At 43.8% G+C, this 17,524-nt stretch overlaps 1 protein-coding gene across 1 annotated transcript; it reads right to left on the bottom strand.

Moving 5' to 3' along the window:
• Positions 1–10,868: 10,868 nt before the first annotated feature.
• LOC122032891 (transcription factor BHLH3-like) lies at positions 10,869–12,601 on the bottom strand. Its single transcript, XM_042592204.1, has 4 exons — positions 11,730–12,601; positions 11,498–11,665; positions 11,258–11,425; positions 10,869–11,173 (listed from the first exon to the last, which is right to left on the bottom strand). The coding sequence occupies exons 1-4, from the start codon at positions 12,288–12,290 to the stop codon at positions 11,087–11,089; spliced, it is 984 nt and encodes a 327-aa protein (XP_042448138.1). The 5' UTR covers positions 12,291–12,601; the 3' UTR covers positions 10,869–11,086.
• Between the last annotated feature and the right edge of the window lie 4,923 nt (positions 12,602–17,524).

Here is a 17,524-nt window from a genome sequence, read left to right as displayed (position 1 = left end):
CCGATGAGTTAGCCAAACTAGCGAGCTCACGCCGATCGCCATTCGACCAATTGAAAAATGGTGGCGCATGTCGACGGATGCAAGGCCTCACATTTCCAGTGGAGGACACCTATTATAGAATTCCTCCGTTCGGGCACCACACCATCCGATGAATATGCAGCCGGCTCCTCGGAAGAAGAGTCGGTCGGTTCACACTCATCGGAGATCGCCTTACAAGAAAGCTTTCTCGCGCCCTTTGCTGAAATGTGTAAGCTCGGAGGACTCAGCTTACATCCTCAAGGATCATGCGGGGGTCATCCGGGCGGACGCTCATTGGCCAAGAAGATCCTCTTGGCGGATACTTTTGGCCAACTTTACAAGCAGATGCCGCTCGGACAGTATCTACATGCCTTTCATGCTAGAAGTATCACAACTTCTCTCACCGACCGGCAGAGGAGATGAAGGCATCAACCATCTCATGTCCGTTCGATCAATGGGAATGGATATTGTGGGTCCATTTCCGATGGCGACCGGGCAGGAAATTTTTACTAGTGGCGGTAGACTATTTCTCCAAGTGGGTGGAGGCCGAGCCAAGATCACCGAGCAGATGGTTAAAAATTCATCGGCAACATCATTTGTCGGTTCGGCATCCCTCGCCGACTAGTGTCCGACAACGGGCGACAGTTTACAGGGAAGATGTTAGAGGATTGGTGCAAAAGCTACGGCATTGAGCAACATTTCACGTCCGTGGCCTATCCTCAGAGCAACGGTCAAGCTGAAGTCGCCAACCGGGAAATTCTTCGTATTCTGCGCGCTCGGCTCGAGGAGTTGGCCGGATGAAGTGCCGAGCGTCTTATGGGCTATCCGAACGACGCCAAAAGAAGGGACAGGAGTCACACCGTTCCATTTGGTATATGGCGGTGAGGCTGTCATACCGGTCGAAGTCGGCGTTGAGTCAGCCAGGATCCAGAGCTATGATGATGACAACGCCGAACGAAGAAACATGGAGCTGGACTTGGTAGAAGAGGAGAGGGCAAAGGCGTCCGTTCGGCTGATGGCATACCGTCAGCGGATGAAGCAAAACTACAACCGGCGCGTAATTCCCAGATCGTTCCAAGTCGGCGATCTTGTCTGGAAGAAAGTCAAGCCGGTCGGCGACGTCGGCAAGCTTGAAGCGCCATGGGCAGGTCCCTTTAAAATCAGCTAGATAGGCCGTGGAGCGCGAACCACCTCCAGCCTTACCGGGCGGGGTGAAAGGTGTATCATTGTAAATCACCCTGTGTATTTCATTTTTCGACTAAATACTTGAAATGCAGAGATGAAAAGTCAAAAGATCGAATATAAGGCATTATCATCGTAAACCGAAGGCCCCGGCCGCGTATCGAATTTGAGCACCGTTCGAACTCGAAGACCCCAGGCCGTTCGGTCGGGCTGCGTATAGAATATAAGCACCGTTCAAACTCGAAGACCCCAGGCCGTTCGGCCGGACTGCGTACTAGAATATGTTCAGGATGATAGAGGGAGGTTATTGCCTGGAGCGAAGGCCTGAGCCGGTCGGCCAGGTATATGGTTTTCCGAGCCAAGTGCTCGACAACGAAGGCCCCGAACCGCTCGGCCGGAGGTATACGGATCAAATTGGCGCCAAACGCTCTAAAAACGGAAGCCCCGTACCATTCGGACGGATATAAATTATCCGAGCCAAAATGCTCGAAGCAGACCCTGAGCCGTTCGGCCAGGAGTACGTTCTTGGGTAAAAGGGGCATATGGATTATCCGAGCCAAGCACCCGAATAGTGAAAGCCTCCCTGCCGATCAGGTTCGCAAGCGAATGACCCGTGCTGTTCGGCCGGGCATAAATATTGTTCAAGCGCGGGATATGAAGGCCAAGGTCGCTCGACCTGGTAAGGAGTCAGCCTCGAAGGCCGTCTAGCCCAGACGTTAAACCGTAGAGACGAGCCGGCGTCTATAAACCCTCCGAGCGGAAGACCGACGAGCACCGTCGTTAAAGATCGAGAGCCGCGCCGATCGGCTATAAATATCCGCGCCGTCTAGCCCAGACGTTAAACCGTAGACGTCTATAAACCCTCCGAGCGGAAGACCGACGAGCACCGTCGTTAAAGATCGAGCCGCACCGATCGGCTATAAATATCCGCGCCGTCTAGCCCAGACGTTAAGAGACGAGCCGGCGTCTATAAACCCTCCGGAAGACCGACGAGCACCGTCGTTAAAGATCGAGACCCGCCGATCGGCTATAAATATCCGCGCCGTCTAGCCCAGACGTTAAACCGTAGAGACGAGCCGGCGTCTATAAACCCTCCGAGCGGAAGACCGACGAGCACCGTCGTTAAAGATCGAGAGCCGCGCCGATCGGCTATAAATAACCGCACCATCGACCACCGACGATAAATATCAAGAGACGAGCAAAGGATGGTTAATCGGAATTAAAGAGGCAAACAAGTTTGCGCGCTGAGCGGCTGATCAAGCGCGTAATGAGACATTAAAGATAATTCGCTTGTCTGGCATAGCGAGGTGCCGAGCGGAATGGTTATAAAGAATACTTAGTAAGTTCTTGCCACAATAAAAGGTGAAAGGAACAGAAGATCATCTACTACGCAAGCTAAAAAAGTCATTACAGAGATAGTCCGGGCCGAACGGCTGGAATACAAAAAAGTTTATAAAAACGCTCCTCAGACATCAAAATCAAAGAGAGCGTCGGGGATGGTGTCCATCACGCTCGCTATATCTTCGGGGGGGATGGTCAACTCGGCAGACAGGTGACCTTTGTTCTTCAGATATCCCACCGCCGCCTTGATCGCCTCCTCGAACGTGAGGGATATCTTGTCAGTGAACTTCTCTCCGAAGTCCTCCGAACAAAGGAACGCTTTCCTCACCTCGTCAGAGCGGGCCGACTCCCCCTCCTGGTATTCCTTGAGCGCGGCATGGGCGGCATCGCTGGTGGCTTGGAGCGCGGCCAAATCTCCGTCGAATCTTTGGAGATCCGCCGAGCGGCCCTCCTTCTCGGCGGCCAACAGGGCGTCCAAGTCTTTGATGCGTTGTTCCAACCCCCTGATCTCCACCTTCATACGGTCCATATCATTGATGGCCTGTTGCTTCCGAGTGGTCGCCGTTTTGAGCTCCTTCTCTCGTTGCTTGATCATCGTTTCGAGCCGAACGACTTTACTCGCCAAATCGTTAGCCCTTTTCCGTTCGGCGTCCAGCGATTTTTTGGCCTGCGCCAGAGCGGCAGCCGACTGCCCGTTACCCCCAACGGTTTTTTGTTTTTTCAACTCGTCCTCCAGCTCGGCCAATCGATTGCTAATAGCGATCTGCTCCACCCAGTTCTACCAACAAATGTCCACAGGTTAGAAACCTAATTCGAATATGCAAATAAAGAAAAGGAGAGCATACCCCGGTGGCCTGTTGAAGGTTGCTATCGCCGAGCTGCCCGGGAGTCATCGTGGCTATGCGACGCCGAGCATCTGTCCAAGCTTGGGCAAGAGGGCCCGTTGGAGTAATCTGCTGCTCGGGGACCACTGGCCGATCAGCAGCAGCCATGTACGCCTCTGAGGGGAGGCGCAGAACGGTCTTTATCAAGTTTTGGCCGCTCGGCTCGTCGGCGAAAGTTGGAAGGGGGACGGCGGCACCCCGAGAGCCCTCGAGGAGTTGGGGTACTCGAGCGAAACCCCGGATAGCAGTGCGCACGCGCCGCCTCCGCCGGGCGGTGGCTCAAGCAGGCCGCCCGCTTCGCGCATGAGGAGAAGAAGGCGGCCTATTGGGGTTCGTGGCGGCATCATCGGCCGGGCTACCTCAGCCTCGGGAGGAGGTTCCAGGTCACCCGCGGCCTCATTGTGAAAGGCAGGGACATCTGAGGCTTCGGGGACAGTTAGTGCCCCCTCACTTTCTCCACCGGTCGGATCGGATGGAGCAAGGCCCCGCTCGGCGGCCTCCTTGTTCGTCACCTCCTCAATCTGAGCAGCTTTCAGTTTGAGCTTCTCGGTAGCCTTGGCACGCCACATGACTTCCGCTGCAGAAACAAAAAATAAATCAGTTAGAACAAAACAAATGAGAAGACAAGGAAACTTACTCATGCTGTAGGGCAGATCGGCGGGGATAGAAGACAAGCCGAATATATACATTACTCCCGGAAGGAGCATCTCGTCAATATGATAGCGCTGACCGACTAGCCGCTCGGCTGCATGGAGATATGCCGTCTGCCACTTGGTGCGGAAAGTCGGCCGCTCGGGAAAACGTATATAGAAAAAATGCTCCTTCCAATGTTTGTTGGAGCTCGGCATATGATCAAAAAGCACGAAGCCTATCCTAGACTGGAAAACAAAGGTACCCCACTCGGCTTGCTTGGGGTAGTAAAAGTAGTGGAATATTTTTGGGTCCAAGGGGATGTTGTTCAGCTTAAACAAAACTATCACTCCGCTCAGCAGCCTAATAGAGTTGGGAACTACCTGGCCGAGCGGAATGCGGAAATAGTTGCAAACTTCTAAGAAAAATTTGTGAGGTGGAAAACGCAGTCCGGCCAGAAATTGGTCTCGGAAGAAAAGCACTGTGCCGGACGGCGGTTCATGAGGCCGAGCGGCTGGTGTGGCTAACACTATTTGGTGGTCGGTCGGCAGGTCATAAGTCCGGACGAGGCGCAAGGCGTCTTCCTCATCAAAACGGCTCTCCATGGTCGTGTACCACAGACCTGGAGCGCCGCCAGTCGACTGTGAAGTGCTAGTCATGGTCAAGGGACGAGAATATAGGATGCCGAGGGAAGGGATGAGCAAAGAATGGAGCAGAAGCCGATTGAAGGAAACAGGTAACAAAAAGAAGAAAGCGCTGGGAACAAGAGAGAAGGCCTTACAAACAAAGAAGATGATCGACGAAGGGCCGAGGTTTGCCGAAGAGTTGAGGGGCGAGAATGCCGGAGGAGAATGAAGCAGCGAGGCGGCGGCGGAAGCGGAGCCGCAGGCTTTATATTGCCGCCCGGAAGCAACCTCCACCGTCCGATCCAGGTCGTCAATATCGAGGTTGTCATCGGATCGTCCGTTTCAAACGGCGGCTATCCCATCGGAAGTGACGTAACCGCCATACTCTGACAAATGCACGATCGCCACGTGTTTGCCGGTTACTAGCCGCATTTAATGAGCTCTCCTTACCGTGCGCAGAGCACGTGATGGGTAGTGTGGGAGAACAACGGACATCGATTCCCAGAAAATATAAGGCATGGACAAAGTGTCGCCGGACAGACAGATATCGCCGCACGGAGGAGCATCTTTATGCCTGGCCGAGCGGCCTAAGGCAATGATCATTGTTCGACAGATCGGCAGTCCAGTCAGTCGGACTTTGCCTCCTTCGACTAGACTCGAGAGGAAGGCAAGTGATCCGGCGGTAAAAATCCGGAACCCCATAAGGAGTCAACGCTGAGGGGAGGTCAAAGGGTCCGGCGGAATCAGAAGAAAGGGAAATCTGTAGTAAAAGGCACCTGGTAGGGACCAGGGTCCGACGCTCAAATAAAGCGGTGCGTAATAACCGAGCGGAAGGAGGTGACGCCGGACGGCGCAAAGAATCAAGGCCGTCGGACGGCGTCCCGGTTAGGCGGTGGGTAAAAGACGGGGACATCTTCTGACAGCCGTCAAGTCGTATGGCTGTGCCATACTTCTAGTCTGACAACGGGTGGTCCTGCCGTCCCATCAAAGAACATGCTTGGACTGTGGCAGCATGGTGTCAGGTAAGCTCTCTGACAAGTGCATACCGTGGTATGGGTTGCTGACACGTACGCACCTCGGTGGGCGTGCATCAGTTCCTTCTCCGTCTTATATAAAGAGGCTATTACTTCGCCGAAGGTACGCAGAATACGAATTTGGCAGCCACTTTCTCCACCACTTACCTGACTTGAGCGTCGGAGGACCGTCGCCGGGACACCCCTCCCGGCTCGGTTTTGTTGCAGGTTCGCCGGAGCACTTGAGGATCCAGCAGAGAGCGCCGCGTGCCCAGCGTCCACTGACTCTTGATTCGGACAGGATCAGATACGATCCGCGATAAAAATAGAATTTTACATTTATCGATCCTATATTCCACAAGGGAATGCACATGTAATCTAGATCGAAACAAAAATGTAAAATCCTAAAACTAATACAGCTCCTGCTGTATTTAATACATACAATTATGCACAAACATAAAATGCCCTCGACATGTCCGAGGGTCCAATCACACACAATCACAATAAGACATAATAGTTGGAGCCTGCAACCATAGAGTTAGCATATCCTACTATTATCCTGCCTACATTATGTATGATAAGTGCATAATTTAAACTGAAAATCAAGCACACAGAGGCAAACCCTAGCTGTGATACCAATTGTTGGTTGCTACTCGGAATATCGTACCGATTCCCCTGTATAAAAATTTTGTATAAGTCCCGAACCTTTCCTAACAACCTATTGTGTTCTTTAAAAATTAAATTTGGAATCACAAACAGAACTTAACATTATTGATTCCAAATTCAACTTATTTGTTCTTAGAGGTTTAGACTTAGATCGCAAACGATGCTTAACATTATTAATCCAAATCCACCCATGTTACAAATTTGATTAAATATTTATTTCAGAGATCGACTTTCAGGTTAAACATGGTGAGGTATTAGGCCTTCTTGGGTATGGGATCATCCACCACTTCCTAGACAAAGCCTTTCAATGAAATTCAATATTTAATCTCCTTATAGTAACCCTAGTTTTAACCACTAAGAACAATCGAATAACAATATCGAAAAAGAAAAGAAACACAAAATCAAAACATAAATTCGATAGCCTAGAATCGTTAGCCTCTTATGTTTGGTATTTCAAGATCTAAACAAAAGAATAAACTAGTTATGATGTGGAAATAATAACTAGTTATTCCTTTTGAAGCTTAAGACCTCACGATCTTCTGTCGTATTCCACTTCTTATCTCGGACGTCGTGTGGGCGACGATCTACTGAGATGAGAATCCACCCAAGCCTCCTTTTTCTCCTTGCTAGTTTTGGCCACCAACAATCTCCTAGAGATGAAGAGTTCAGCCACCAACCAAGCTCCAAGGGATGCTAAGAAACAATGCCTCCTATCTCTCCTTCTTCTCCAAGCAAAATCCGGCCACCAAAAATCTCTCCAAGACTAGATGCCGTCGGCCACCAAAGAAGAAAAGAAGAGGAAGAGCAACGGAAGAGGGTCAGCCACACCAAGGAAGAGAAGAGAGGAATAATAGATATGTGTTATGAGGTGAGGCACCTCTACCCTCTCTTTTATATTCCTTGGTCTTAACAAATAAGGAAAGTTTTAGACATAATTAAAACTTCCTTATTTTCCTTGCCAATGACTAATAATGAAAATTTAATTAAAATTTCCTCTTAATCCATCTTGTGGTCGCCCCTGCAAGTCCTCCAAAAAAGGAAAGTTTTAAACACAAAATTAAAACTTCCTAATTTGTTTCCGAAAAATTTTTAAAATAAAAATTTCTGATGATTACAATTAAGGAAAGTTTTCTCAAAATTAAAATCTTCCTTTTAACTACAAATAAGGAAAGATATCAAACCTTTCTCTTAATCCTTTGTAGAAACTATAAAAGGAAAGATATAATTTTTAAAACTCTCTTTTAAAATCATGACTTCCACATAAGTACAGATTTTAAAATTAAACTCCCTTTTATTTTTTATGTGGTCGGCCACCTAAGCTTGGGCTCTAAGCTAGGCTGGCCACATCTTAATCCCATCCTAGGCTTGGTTTGGCCGGCCCTTGCTTGGGCTCCAAGTTTGGCTTGGTCGACCACCTAAGGATGGGTAAGAAGGTGAGTTTGGGTGGGTATAAAACTTTATTAATAAGAGCTTACGACAGGGAACGAGAGAAGGAATTGGTTTTGGTCTCCTGATGAACTTGAGCTTCCCGTGTTCGCCCCGAACACACAACTCGAGTTCATCAATAGTAACTCATACCACTCATACCACTAAAGAGTTATTATTGAACTACCACACCAATCTCATATTACTATATGGGCTCCTTCTAATCATGAGTGTGTTAATCTCTCGGTATTTAAGATATCGAATGCTCACTAATTAAATGAGTTACTGATATATGTGCTAGATACCAAACTTGTGCTAAAGAATGTCATTTGACTCAAGTCAAAAGAATCTTTAGATACCTTAAAGGAACAACAAATGTAGGTATCTGGTATCTTAGAACTAATAATTTTGAATTAATGGGATATTCTGACTCAGATTATGTTGGGTGTAAATTAGACCGCAAAAGCTCAAGCGATCGATGTCAATTACTAGGTCCATCACTCGTTAGCTGGTTTAGTAGAAAGCAACACTATGTTGCTTTATCTACAACTGAGTCAAAATATATAGCCATAGGAAAATGTTTTGCACAACTATTATGGATGATGCACACTTTAAAAGATTTTAACTTGAACCTAACAAATGTAAAAGTATTAATTGACAATATTAGTTCAATTAATTTAAAAAAAAAATTCAGTGCATCATTCCAGAACCAAACACATTGAAGTAGGCATCACTTTATCAGGGATTATGTCACTGAATGAGTCAAAGTCTAATTTAGCTGACATATTTACTAAACCCCTCCCTGAAAGTGAGTTTAGCAATCTACGTAGAAAATTAGGAATGTGTCTAACAGACTAGGAATTTTAAAAATTGTTTTCAAAAAATGGTTATTTTCAAATTCTAAGGTAAAATGCTTTTATGCTTTCAAAATTTCCTATTTTTAGAATTTCAAATTCTCGCATATATCGCATACCTCCACCCATTCTTGGACCCCCATTTATATAAAGCTCTTGTAGCGCGCATGCATGCTTCCCAAAGTGAGCACACTTCCCCAAGTTTTTCCTGAAAAGACTTGTCAGTAAAGTTTCCTGACACAGTACCTTAACAGTCTGAGCATATCTCTGAAGTGATAGTGGAAGCCTCCGCTGTATGATCTTCTAGCTGTCCATGTCCGGTGTTAGCGGCACTAACTCCCAAAGGGATGTCAATGGATACAAGAGTATGCTGCTAGGCCGAGTGAAATGGACGCTCGACTAGAACTTCGCTGTTCCTGTATCTCGTCTGCTCGGTCGGAACCCAACCGTGCCTGTGCCACGTCCGCTCGATCGTATTTCGCTATGTTGTGTCGCGTCCTACTGCTAGGCCGAGCGGGGTAGCCACTCGACAGAAGTTGAGTTCTACCAATGTCGAAACCTACTGTCTGGCTAAGCGGGGTAGCCGCTCGATCGAAGTTCCGCTTTGCTAATGTCGAGCCCTGTTGCCTGGCCGAGCGGGGTAGCCGCTCAGCCTGACTTCTGGATATCGTCCTCTCCTCCGTTTGTCGTTCTATATTTCATTGAGCATCGGTCATTTGACACCTCCCCGTGTCGAAGGCAGTGGGGGATTGAGACCTTCTCCCTTGATCGGGGCATGCTTGCCCGACTGGTCGATGCTATCTGAACGTTAACCATCTTAATTTTGACCTCGACCACTGCAACTATTCTTGCAGGGTGGATCCCGCCTTATCACCGCATCACTCATCATGCAACCGAATTCAACAGAAATCTGTCGAATGAAAATTCACTTTTCCCTTTTTTTTCTTCAGAGGTAGGTCCAAGATGTCATAATTAGCTTACTAAAAAACCCTTAAAACTTCGACTCTGCAACTTTAGGTTGGTCTCTCAGCAGCTACCAGCAATGGCCAAGCGCCAAGACAACCATGGCAGCATCCTCCATTGCTGACTCTTGGCTGCTGCTTAAATAAAGTAGAGATCAGAGAGCAGAGCGAGAAAGAATTAAAACATATCATATTCCTACTTCAGGCTAAGGAACCAAGCCTTCCCCTCAATTATTAGCTCCTGTCTAAAATTTACCAGCTAACCATTTCGGCACAAGAGTACAAGCACACAAAAGAATAAGAAACGATAGCAAACATAGACCAAAGAAAAAACATCTCCATCTACATGTTTTTTCTCTTTTCTCTTCGCTCGTATCATTTCAGTATGAATCTCATGCGCATTGTTTTTGTTATCTCTCGTGTTTGATGATGATGAAAGGAAGGGAAAATCACACTTAAAAATTGTTCTCTTTCACTTGGTAAATGTGGTGGTTTCTTTTTCGTGATTTACAACATAATCCACCAAAATAAAACAAAGCATAAACGTCGTAATGTGGCGGTCTGATAGATTGTGATCTTACATATATATAGATCAACAAGGGCCATGGTCCTTACATTCTTGATCCTCGTTGACGCAATAGAAATATTGTACACTCGAACAGCATCGACGTGATATGTTATATAATTCTCGGGTGCAGGTCCTGTGACCTCTCTCTCGCGCGCGCGCAGAGATATCAACAACTGCTGTGCTGAGTGGCCATGTGTTGGAGAAGACATCACATTTTGTACTATTCTTACGAAGACGATCAAAAACAGAGAACAATAAAATAAATGGGATTAGGTAGCTGGTTCGATACCAGGCCAAAGGTTAAGACAACATCTCCCGTACCATAATGCCTAGAGTCGACTTCGGAAAGGAAGTTGAGCAAATTAAATAGTAATACTAAAGTAGCATCTACAAATCCTTTTATATATATATATATATTATTCTGCACATGCACTGTAGATGCCCCTCACAACGGGATGTCTGAAAGTGATTTGGATATCCGGATCCGTGAGAGACGTCCACCGTGGTCACGGTTGGTGTGCAGGTAAAGATGATTATGTTCTCATGTGCCTCTACGGTCTGTCTCAAGTTACATGAAGAAAGGTTGCTGTGATAATTCTGTATTAAATGATGAGTAGCCTGGAAGTTAGGTTGTTCATGTTTAAATATTCCAGGTCTCTTCTGTAGAATATTACCAGGAATAATGAATGGTCCCAAATCTTAAATAGAATCGAAGGCAACAAATATTCATGAAGGAAAAAAGTAAAACATCAATGCTCAATTTGACCAATAGGATAAGTAGAACATGAACCACTTGGTTTGGTCATTGGTCATCTGAAAACTGATGAAGCTCTCACTCTCAGATTTTATGGAGATTTACAAGAGCAAGAAAAGTGCAAGAACTCGAGAAAATTTGGTTCATGTGGTCGATTTTATTTCTACAAGCACCTTCCTCCGTATCCTGCATTCCTGAAGAGTGCTTGCTTGATGTCCTCGGCGCGCATCACCGCCCTCTGCTCCATCTCCTACAAGCCATGCGCCCAAAGTTCATCAGTTGCTTCAGAGGATTAACAGACGCAAAAAGTGTGCGATATGTGGAATAAGTTTACCTCAGAGCAGGAAGCTTGCATTCCGAAGTCATTGAAGCAACTGACCACGCATTGTTGGATCTCCAACCCAAGCGCCTCGAGGGTATTCACCGTGGAGAGCAGGAGGCCTGGCTTGGCGGCGCAGCAGATCTCGATTCGCGTCTCGTTGTCTCTCCTCTCGACGTCGAACTGGAAGGTTAAGATTCAGATCGTGTTGTATGGTGAACATGAAAGCAGAAGAGGAGAGAGTATGTTGTGTACCTTTGGGGAGTTCCTCACTAAGACTTCGTTGGAATTTAGTTCCTTGAAGATGCTGAGCATATTCGGTTGGTCAGGAGAGACTTCGATCTCCTCCTGCAGGTGCTTGATCCTGTCGAGTAGCTCCTTCATGTAATCGATGGTGTCCCCGAGAATCGAGGTTCTGTCCATCTGGTGAAATTGAAATGTAAATTAAGTTGTCTTGCGAGCATTTCATCGAACAAGAAAGGTGCACCTTGCTAATCTTGGGGACAACGGATCTAAGCATGGAGAGCCGGTCATTGAGCCTCTTCCTCCGTCTCCGCTCCGCCATCAGGTTCTTGGAAGGCATCCCTTCGAGTTTCTTCTTCTTCTTCCTCTCCGAGCACCCGCCCAGGTCGAACACCAACGGCGGGGCGGTGGCGGCCTCGGCCGCCGACTGCACCACCTCCACCTTGCACGCACTCTGCCCCTCGCCGTGAACCAGGCTGAGGTCGCTGTCGTCGAGTGTCGACCGGACGGAGGAGGAGTACTGGTTCTCCGGCAGGGCCGTGTACCCGCCGACCGGGCAGTACACGTCGCTCAAGTAGTCGAAGCCGACATCCGCCGGGACAGCGGCGTCAAAGGAAGTGAAGGTGGGGGCGACGAGCGCTGCGGCGGCGCCCGCTACAGGGTTCTGTTGGAGGCAGTCGAAGCTGCCGCCGGCATCAGCGGGGGCGAATAACTCAGAGATGCCGGAAGGAAAGGAGGAGTCCAGCCATCCATCTTTCCTCAGGGAAAGCAGTTCTTCCAAGAAGCCTTGCTCGTCGTGCTCCATGGCTTCCACCTGCTGCTGCAGCTGCGGACTGTAGTCGGAGGAACGTATTTATAGAGAGAAAAAAAGAGAGACAATTATTCGCATCGTATAAGAGAGTGTAGCAATTTTATAGGCGATTAAAGTAAGATCTTGAGTAGAATTTTATCTCTTTCTTCGTGGGTATGTGTGGTGCCTTTCTTTCACTTTCATAGAAATCAGCAATCTCATTGGAGTCGCAGTGCATGAATCATGAACGTTTGGGTGAGAAGAAGTGAGGAGTGAGGGAGAGAGGTTTGACCGAGATTTGACTTGTTCAAATAGAGTTAAAATCACGTGAAATGTTGTTGTAAATAATAGTTGAGGAAGGGAGGGGGAAGAGGGGACCAGGGTGCGATGTTGGGTGTCGGTGTGCGGAACGTGGAAGTGAAGGGAAGGGAAGAGGGGACCAAGACGTGGGTATGTATATGGGTGCGAGTAGGATGGCAAGTTGGCGCGGGGCTGGGTTTTCTAGGAAAGCCTCTCCCTAAGGTTTCTTGTGGAATGTTTCTTGTCTCCATCTGTTCCTGAACCCTCTTTTTATTTTTTTTTTTAATTTCAGAATTTTTTATTATAATATTTTTGGTTTTTGGTGATAATGCAAAAAAAAAAAAAAAAAAAAAAAAAAGGGGCACTCGTTTCCTTTTAAAATTTTCTATAAAATTTATGTTAGGTTTATCTTGAAGGAGGCGTCTGTTGAGATTTTCAGGCCGTAAAAATTATTTTTTCGCGTTGTGGAAACCCCGAATCTCCCATGCCACCGGATCCGTGCGAAGTTTATAAACAAAAATTTCGAGTACGAGTTTACTAAAGCCTAGATCTACACTAGAGAAGGAAGTTACCCTCGATGCGATGCCCTTCGCAATCTCGCTCGTCCAACGGTTCACCGGATCTCGAGATCGTCAAGCGTACGATCCTCTAGAAGTATTCACACGAACAAACTAGGTGGAGAGGCCAAACAAAAGGTGTGCTAGCACCTATGAAGTGTTCGGCCAAGAGAGGAGAGGGAGAAGAAAATTGAGAGCAAGAGGAAGAAGATGGAGTGAATGCCTTGAATGAAAAATCAACTCTTTTCCTCACAATAAGTGGTCGGCCACAATGGAGTTGTAACCTCCATTCTCATTTAATGTGGCCATTAAAGAGAAGATTTGTAACCTCCATGAGGTGGCACACACATGTGCCAACTATGATGATGTGGCACATCATCATTAGTCCTCCTAATGGCAACTTACAAATGAGGTGGCAAATAGTCAAGTCAAACTTGACTCTTCCTTTTCCTCTCAAGTCAAGTCAAACTTGACATTATAACTCCCATGGTTTATCAAATCCAACCATTTGATTCAAGCTAATTTAATATAATGAATCTAATTCATTTATTTAAATTGATTCAATGAGTCATAATCTAAATTAGACTTATTGAACACATGAATCAAATTGAGTCCAACTCAATTAGTTCAATTAGGATTACTCTTAATCCAATTTGATTCAACATATGAATCTAATCCTCTTGATTCATCATATGAACCTAATCTCCATCTAATTGTCCTTTGTGTGTGACCCTATAGGTTCTTATAACATTGGCAATGCTCCTAAACCCATTTAGAAGCATAAGTAATGAGCGGTATCTAGCAACACATCATTACTACCCAAGTTATAAGAATGTTGAGATCCAACATCACCTTGTGACTACTAATTGTGACTCCTCACAATATATGACAAGTGTCCTTCTATCCTAGACATCTAGATTGATCAATATGAGGCATAGACCGTGTCATCCTCTAATCAATCTAAATCTTGAACACCAAGTAGACTCACTCAATCAAATGAGCTCAATATCTCATATTGACTCATTTGGGCATGGTCATGCACTTCGTGGTCTCACTCTATCAAGAATATTGATGTCGCTCCCGTCATATAGGAGGGATAGATCTTATCTACATCACTCACATCCCTCTGCATAATTCGTTACATATCTAGTAATCACCTTTATAGTCTACCCAGTTACGGGTGACGTTTGACGAAACCAAAGTACGTAACTCCTTACGTAGGGATCCATGGTGACTTCAGGTCCAAGGACTAGTAGTCATACTAATAGCCACATGAGAAAGTATATGACACTCATATAACGATCCATGATACTTTCTCATGACGGGTCATTCAGTATACATTCTCCAACGCATACCCATGTGTCAACTTGATATCTCTATATCCATGACTTGTGAGATCAAGTCATCGAGTTGACCTACATGCTAGTCTCGCCGCATTAACATTGTCCCTGAATGTTAATACTCGACTAGGAATGATTAAGAGTAGTGTTCCCTATATCATCTCACTATCGGTTCAACTAACCGATTGATATAGGTAAGAACCCTCTACTCAAGGACGTTATTATACTTAGTTATTTGACACTAATACAAGTAACTATAATAATCAAAATAAATGTTTTTATTAATACACAAGAATATGATACAATGAGTCCATACAACAATCATCAAATAATTGACTTTAGGGCTCTAACTAACAGTGCCCCAGAATTTTTTTTTACCTCATGAATATGTGTTTTTTTTTTCCAAATCCGTATGTGATTTTTAAAATGTCTAAAAATTATATTCTTTCTTCCTTTTAATAACTTTCAATATTTATCTTGACAAAAATTATATATAATTTCTCTCTTGTTTTTTCTCTTTTCTCTTTAGAATGCAACATTTAATAATAAAAATATTTCTCTTTCCTCTCTAAACAATCAACATCATTATATTATTGAATTTTAGAAACCAATAACACAATAATATTGATTTCAAAAATCAACAGCATTGTGTTGTTGAATTTTAAAAATAAAAATCAGCAACACCATGATTAAAAAAAATCTGAAAAAAATGTATATTGCTGATTTTTTTTATTGTTAATCCAAAAAAATATGAACCACTTTTTACTATATTTCTGATTTTTAGAAATCAGTAACACCATAAAATATATTTTGAAATTTATACTCTATAATATTGTTGATTTTTAAAAATTAGTAATATGATTTTTCTGCAATACAAAGAAAAGTGGCGTTGCTGATTTCGAAAATCAATAACATAGGGTTGATTTTCTATGTTGTTGTGTTGTTGATTTTTTCTGTTGTTGATTTCGAAAATTAGTAACACACAATAACAAGATAATCAATCATGTGTTATTGAATTTTGAAAATCAACCCAGTGTGGCTAATTTTCAAAAAATCAGTAACACTACCTATTGGTGTTGAATTTCAGAAAATCAGTAACAATGTTGTTGCTGATTTAGATTTTGAAAAATCATAACTTAGAACTTTTAACCGAGATTGAACCTGGGATGTACAATATATTAAATCAAAGGTCGTTTAGAGATCTTTGATTTGATATATTGTGTGTTCTATGATTAAATCTTAAGTTATCACTTCTCAAAGTTGACCCAACATACGGTTGTGGCAACTACGAAATCGTAGGTGTTACAACTATAATTTTAACTTTAAGAGGTGATAAATTTTGAGTCATATGGAATCATGTGATACATAATATATCAAATCAAAGATCTTTGAATGAGTTTCAGTTTAATATATTATATATCATGTAGTTCAATCCGAATCAAAAGTTATGATTTCTCAAAATTATAACTTATAGTTGTAACAACTACGATTTCTTAGCTACTACAACGTATTGCTGATCTTCAAAAGACCAAGAACATATTGTAACAGCTATGAAATCATAGCTTCTATAATTATAAGTTATAACTTTAAGAGGAAATAGTAAAAGGCTCTGAAAATGGTGTAAATGGTGAAATTTGGGTCCGAAAATTGGCGGTTTTAGGTTTTTTGATAACAAATGTAGATTTTTGAATTCTGCATGCTTGGTTGCTGACAGAGCTTGAATCCAAGTCTATGTCAAAAGTTATGCCCTTAGGAAGATTGGATCCTCCTATGTTGATCTTGTATCAAAATGTTATTAGAAGAATCGACTTAAATCCCAACGTGGGCTTGTTATGGAATAATATTAGTCACACATTGAGTCTGATATAGAATCATATCAGGCCCAATGTGGAGCTAATATAAAATCACATTAGACTTGATATAATTCCATATTAGACTCACATTGGACATGATATGATTCATATTAGGCACACATTGGGATTTAAGGTTGATTCTTCCAATAACATTTTAACACCTTCAGACAAGCAGAAATAAGAAATGAAGAGTATTGTTGGACTCCTTGCAACCTCAGAAATTCACAGGACTTGAAATGTGTTTAATCAGATCTTTCTAGGTCACATTAGACCCATGTTGGGATTTAAAGTCAATTCTTCCAATAAGATTTTAACACCTTTGGAGAGGCGAAAATAAGAAATGGAGGACACTATTGGACTTCTTACAGTCTCAAAAATCCACATGACTTGAAATGAATTTAATCAGACCTGTCTTGGTCCATTAGTGGATTTTGACCAACCCACTAATGGACCTAAATGGTCCGATTGAACCTAGTAAGGTCTTGTAGATTTTTGAGGTTGTGAGGAGTTTAACGATGCTCTCCATTACTTATTTAAGATTCTCTAAGGGAGTTAAAATATTATTAATAGAATTGACATTAAATCCCAACGCGAGCCTGATATGAATCATATCAGGCCCCACATTGAGATTTAAAGTTAATTCTTCTAATAACATTTTAACACATACAGAGAAATCAAAATAAGTAATGGAGGGCACCATTAAACTCTTTCCATTCTCAAAAATTCACAAGATCTAAAATGGGTCCAATCGAACTTATTTAGGTTGATTAGTGAATTCAGACTGAAATAAACAATGTCATTGCTAGTTTCTGAAAATCAACAACACTTTCAAAAGTTATGTGAAACTATAGAGTGTTACTGATTTTTTCAGCAACACAAACACAACTATTTACGTCACTGAAAAAATCAGTAACACTTTGTGTTAATCTGCAACATAGAGTGTTGTTGAAAAATTTCAATAACACAGTATGTTTGTGTTACTTAAAAACTTCCATCAACACCATATATCTGTGTTACTTATTTATGAAATCAGCAACAAGAATGTTACTAAAAAAATTCCAACAACACCATGTTGTGTTGCTAACTTTTTCAGCAACACTCTATGTTGTTAAAAAAATTCCTACAACACCATATGTTGCTAAAAAATTCTAGACATTGTGTTGGTGGAATTTTTTAAGCAGCACTCTTATTGCTAATTT

The sequence above is a fragment of the Zingiber officinale genome, chromosome 11A, assembly GCF_018446385.1.
Source record: "Zingiber officinale cultivar Zhangliang chromosome 11A, Zo_v1.1, whole genome shotgun sequence".
Lineage (NCBI taxonomy): Eukaryota > Viridiplantae > Streptophyta > Magnoliopsida > Zingiberales > Zingiberaceae > Zingiber > Zingiber officinale.
This window is presented reverse-complemented; position numbering and strand designations above follow the sequence as displayed.